This window comes from Cheilinus undulatus, linkage group 8 (assembly GCF_018320785.1).
Source record: "Cheilinus undulatus linkage group 8, ASM1832078v1, whole genome shotgun sequence".
NCBI classification, from domain to species: Eukaryota; Metazoa; Chordata; class Actinopteri; order Labriformes; family Labridae; genus Cheilinus; species Cheilinus undulatus.
Genome location: NC_054872.1, coordinates 4,227,169 through 4,233,168, shown reverse-complemented (window position 1 = coordinate 4,233,168; position 6,000 = coordinate 4,227,169). Strand labels below are relative to the sequence as shown.

General features: G+C 36.8%; 1 protein-coding gene across 1 annotated transcript in view; it reads right to left on the bottom strand.

Annotated features, from left to right (window-relative positions):
• LOC121513596 (aldehyde dehydrogenase, mitochondrial-like) overlaps window positions 1-6,000 on the bottom strand; it is a 31,933-nt gene that overhangs the window by 23,393 nt on the left and 2,540 nt on the right. Inside the window, exons 2-3 of the mRNA XM_041793429.1 lie at window positions 1,523-1,627; window positions 952-1,092 (exon numbers count right to left, since the gene is read on the bottom strand). Coding sequence (XP_041649363.1) covers window positions 952-1,092; window positions 1,523-1,627 — 246 coding nt within the window. The remainder of the gene's footprint in view (window positions 1-951; window positions 1,093-1,522; window positions 1,628-6,000) is intronic.

Below are 6,000 nucleotides of genomic sequence, written 5' to 3'. Positions count from 1 at the left end.
TCAAGAAAAAAGGCATGAGACCTTTGGATAACATCAGGTCCCTTGAGTAATAGCCTGAGACCTGATGCCTCTTTTTCAGAGAGTTTCTTTCCTGAGACCTGATGCCTATTTTCCTGACACTTTTTTTCTGAGATTTATTTTTCCTGTAACCGGATGCCTTTTTTCCTGACACTTCCTTTCATTAGACTTTATGCCTTTTTCCTGACGCTATTTTTATCTGCTGCTTTTTTCCTTACACCTGAAGCATTTATTTGTCATTATTTTTTTCCTGAGACCTGACACCTTTTATTCTGATACCTTTTTCCCTGACACCTATTTTCCTTAGTCCTGATGCCTTTTTCCTTACACCATTTCTTATGAGATTTATTTTGCCTGAGATCTGATGCCATTTGTCCTGACAACTTTTTTCTGTTGCCATTTTCCTGAGACCTGATGCCTTTCATTCTGATGCTTTTTTCCTGGGTCCTGACATATTTATTCTGATGCCTCTTTTCCTGACACCTCTTTCCCTTGGTCTTGATGCCTTTTTCCTTCCACCATTTTTCTGATATTTATTTTGCCTGAGAGCTGATACCATTTTTTGTGACACCTTTTCTTCTGCTGCTTTTTTTCCTGAGACCTGATTCCTTTCATTCTGACACTTTTTTTTCCTGGGACCTGACATCTTTTTCCCCGACAGCTTTTTTCAAGAGACCTGACAGCGTTTTTCTGACTTTTTTTTCCAGATGCCTTTTTTCTTGAAACCTGATGCCTGACAGAGGTTTTCCTGAGACCTGATGCTTTTTCATCTGAGATCTGACACCTGATTCTCATTCCTAAATGGGCCTGTATGGGCTCCTACATTTTCATAACCTAATAATACTTCCAGCTTAAATAGTAAAACCTGTGAAAACACCACTTGGGGCATACTGTAGCAGCCCCTCTGTGATTGGATAATAATGTCAGACTCACAGCGAGGTAGGCGGAGTCCCTCTCAATGGCGTCAGCGAGCCGGTTGAGGAGCAGACCACGATGTGAGGCATCCATCCGCCGCCATGGTGACCCCAACTTAAAGGCATCCTGTGCTGCTTTCACTGCCTTGTTCACATCAGCCTAGAATTAAAAATAACTTAATTACACTCAGTGTTAGTGTGGTTAAAAAATGGAATGGGCATATCCATCTGTGGAATGTGTCTGAGGTTTTACTGGGAAAACATCTGCAGTTTTAAACTCAAAGATCAACAACAGCAGAGCTTGCTACTCAAAGACAACACGTGCTTTGTCAGGCAGTGACTCAGCAGGTTGACTTTCCCCTCAAGATGTTTGTTTAGGAGAAAGTAACGAGATAAAGCTATGAGTAGACACCTGCCTTTGGGAGTGGAAAAGAAAAAGACATGGAACTTAAAAGTGCCTGAGGTTATACCACAACAAAGGATATTTCTCTGGTTAAGTCATAAGAATTAAAGCTTCCATCATTAGTTGCTCAGTAAACAAAAAGCACTACTTTAACTGGCGTATGTGTTTGTATATGGCGTGTTTTTACCTCGTCAGCCTCTGCCACCTCACAGATCACCTCTCCAGTCGCCGGGTTGATGGTGTGGAAAGTTTTCCCACTCACTGCATTCTGCCACTCATTGTTGATGAAAAGCTGAAACATAACGACAAACAAATCACTTTTCAAATCACTGATAAATGCATTCATTAGATTTATTTATGTTGGTCTAGATCACTGGTTCTCTACTAGTCCAGCCTCTGGCCCAACTCCCGGGCAAACAGAAAGTATGGTTACAAAATGGTACAAAGTAACCTTGACCTCAAACAATATGTAAAGTTGCAGTGACCTTTGACCTCCAAAATCCAATCGGATCACCCTTAAGCCCAAATTCAGGTTTATGCCAGATTTCTCAAAAATGCCTTGGTGCATTCTTAAAATATTGTGTGCAAAAGATCTGAGCTCACAGCGACCTTTGACCTTGTATTTTAAAAATCCAATCAGTCCATCCTTGGGTCAGAGAGGACCTTCGTGCAATGTTCAAAGAAAAACTTTCAAAGGGTTCTTGAGCTATTATGTCCATAAGAATGGCCAGATAGACAAACATATGGACAAGGAACCCTAAAACTTTAAGAATTTATCTACATACAGCCAATATTTACAGCTGACATAGAGCATTATTGACAGCCAATAGAGGCCAACATTCAAAGCCTATGTGGAGCTAAATTTACTGCAGATATAGGCAGATATACACAGTGTAGATAGGACAATATTTACTGTAGAAACAGGCTGACATTTGCTAGAAATATAGGTTGATAAAGGCAGATATTCATCAGTGATATAAGCCAATATTTACATTCATTATAGGCATATATTTTACAGCTGTTTAAGGATGATGTTCACAGCATATACAGGCCAATAATAACAGCTAATATAGAAAGTTACTTAGAGTCTATCTCGGCCGATATTTACAGTAAATAATGGCCAGTCTAGGCCGATATAGGCAGATAATTACTGATAATAACCGGGGATGTAGGCCAATATTTACTGCCAATAAAGGACAATACTGATAGGCGATTCTGGGCAATATTTACTAATGATATAGGCAGATATATACAGTCTAGATAGGACAATATTTACAGTAAAAACATGCTGATATTTGCTAAAGATACAGGCCGATGTTCATCAGCAGTATAGGCAAATTCTTACATTCAATATAGGCATATATTTTACAGCTTATTAAGGCTGATGTTCACAGCAGCTACAGGCCAATACTTACAGCCAACATAGACAGTTATTTACAGTCTAAATAGGCAGATATTCACAGTAAATACTGGCCGATATAGGCAGATATAGGCAGATAATTACTAACAGTTAAAGGGGATGTAGGCTGATATTTACAGCCGTAAAAGACCATAAAAAGCTGATATATGACCAGTATTTACAGCTTATATAGAAATGTTTATAGCAACATAGGGCAATATTTACAGCTAATATATCAGCTGTAATAAATTTTTATAGCTGCTGATACAGATAACTCACTTTTTAAGCTAATATCTGGCCATACTGACGTCATGCAATATTATAGTGCATCCAGATTTAAAGCCTTTGTTTGCAGCTTTAGTTGGCTAGTATTTGAATGACTATTTCAACATAGTTCTAAATCTAAACTGAACCTTATAGATCATTTTTACTATAATTGCAAATGTGTCCCAATTATGGATTTTTGATCTCATTACCTATTGGTAACCATATTGGTATTGGACAGAAAAACAATAGGGGTCAACCCTTAGCACAGAGGCAAAATGAATTCATCTGTTGTTCATTTGTGGGGGTCACTTCAAGGGTCATGGCAAACACCCCAGCTAATGATGGGAGTAACACTGAGTGTTTTTGTTAAAGAGGATTCAATAAATGTGACAAAACTACATGTAAGCAGGTAACAACATTGGATTTTATACAAAACATCCCAGCACAATTATGTATGAAAGTTTGCTCAGACAGGAACATTTGAAAAAATTTGCAGACAAAAGAATGTTTAAGAAACTGGAGCAGTGTGAGGGTGCCAAAGTCAGTCAGTTATTCTGAGAGGATCCATCTCCTCGTTGGTAAAGGGTTTTCTGTAAACAGTACTGCAGCCCTAAACTTAAACTGGACATAATAATGTTTCCTCAGATGGCTCCTGCAAAGATGGGAGTGTCCTGTTAAATTGCTCTGCTGTTCAAAAGGCCTCTGTGTGACTCGAGCTGTTACATCACATTCAGGGCAGAGGTGAGTGAACGAGGAAACAGGAACTCGCATGGATAAGATTATGAAGAAAAGATAAGTGTGCAGAAAAGAGAAGTTCTTCAGAGGAGAAGGCTTTTAAGGAATGTAATCGAACCTGCACACCTGTAATAGAGCCATAAATTATCTTTTAAAAAGAGACGCTGTCTATAAAACAGAGCCAACACACGACCCATTTACAGGAAACACTGTCTGTAGTCAAAATTAACAACCTTATTCTAAAGATTACCTTCAGAATTAGCTTTGCGACCCATTCTGTTGTTTTCCTGAAGGGCACTGAGTGATAAATGAAACTATTCTCTCTTTGGGCTTAAACAAAAGTCTCAACATATTTCCTTGGTCAGTCCTTCTTGTTCTAAATAGAAATAAATAGAAATAAATAAAAATAGGAGGAGAAATAACGGCTGTCAACACTTTTGATTCAAAACCAGATGATGACAAATAATACAGCTTATGATATTTCAATGAATTATAGTATCAAAAGTCAAGAAGAAGATCAGGAACAATAAAGTTGTTTTTTTAAATAGAGAGGGTTTTTTTTAATAAGGAAAAAAAAATCAGAATTCTGAGCCAAAAAAAAAGACAGAATTCCTACCTAAAAAGATTTTCAAGACAACTTTTTAAATCAAATTCTGGGGTAAAATATCTCAGAATTCAGACTTTTTAATCAGAATTTTTTTTAAAAAGTCGCCTCATAATTTGTTTCAGGTACAATTCTGATTCAAGCTTCTCAATTCTGTCTGTTTCTCCCAGTCTTCTCAACAAAATACTGTCCAATATCCTTCAGAAAAAAAACAACCAACCCTCTTTTCATGGCTAAACTCTCATTATGAATAAAATATTGTGAATTGACATTATTTAAAAAAAACTGTGCTCCTATTTGGCACCTGATCAGTGAAATAAATTCAAATACAACAAAGCTAATTCTTCAGATAAACTTCAAAAATAAGATCAGTAAGGGGTTACGGCTGTTCATTTAGATTATAGACAGCGTCTCTCTTTAATAGGTGATAACAGGCTCTGTCATCGTCAAAGGTGTGGTAATATCTGCAGGCCAGGTTACATTCATTAGCAGCATTAAAGGTTATGATAAAAAACATCACAGACCAAAAAGTGTCTTTATAGTTTCACAATGAACATGAATGCAGATGAAGATTTAAGGTGAGAAAAAGCCTGACTTTAAAGTTTGAAAAAAAAAAAGAGTTAAAGGTCAGAATTCTGAGATCTGAGTCAAAATTCTGAGATCAAAGTCAAAAATACGAGATCATTTAGAATTTTAAAAGTGAAGTCAAAATTTTGAGATTAAAATCAGAATTCTGAGATTAAATTTGGAATTCTGAGATCAGTCAGAATTCTGATATCAAGTTCAGATTTCTGGAATTAAAAATAGAATTCTAAGGAAACAGGCATAATTCTAAGATAAAGTTCAGATTTTGATAGTTTGGTAGAATGACACCATACTTTGACAGCAGTGATGGACTTACACCGTACCGCTTTCTGTGATTGATTATTTTGTTTTTGCTTCTTTTCATCCACAGTACATCAAGTCATGAGCGTGAACTCTATTGAAATATCAAACCCTTAAAATGTTTATTACACAGTGACAATACTTGATGGCTTGCAGCTGAACACTGGCAAAACAAGATAATCAAACACAGAGAGAAGGAGGATGTGACAGCCATTTCTACTGTAAGACTCTTTAAGGCCTTCCAGTTGTATTTTTCGCTGAGATGAGGGTATCTGTTAAAGATGTTCATTTTTAATGAATTTTATAATTTCAGCATTCACACTGTGTTGACAAAAAACTGACAGTCTTCCCTCTGGAGCCCTTTTTGGCCCCATTTACTATCATTAAAACCACTTATTCTCATTCTGCTGCCATTGCAGTACAGAAAATGAGGTTCCGTTAATTCCTCTGTAACCCTGTCATTCAGAGGCAAAAAAATGCATACACAAAAAAAAACATTGTCTTTTTTGAACTGATAGGATGGAACAGTGACTGTAGGCCAGTGGAGTAAATTATTTACATTAAAACTGTTTGGGGTGTTTTCCGTGCATGTCAGAGTCTGGTGTGTTTGTGTACTGAGAAATTAGTTTGTGTGAGTTTGAGTGTGTAGGTGTAGCCAAAATACAAAATGTAAAAAAAAATGTATTAATGAAAACCAGGAAAAACTGTATTTTTGTATCTCATAGCCATGGTTTAAAAAAAACATGAATTTGGTTTGTTGGGAACGCATCCTGGA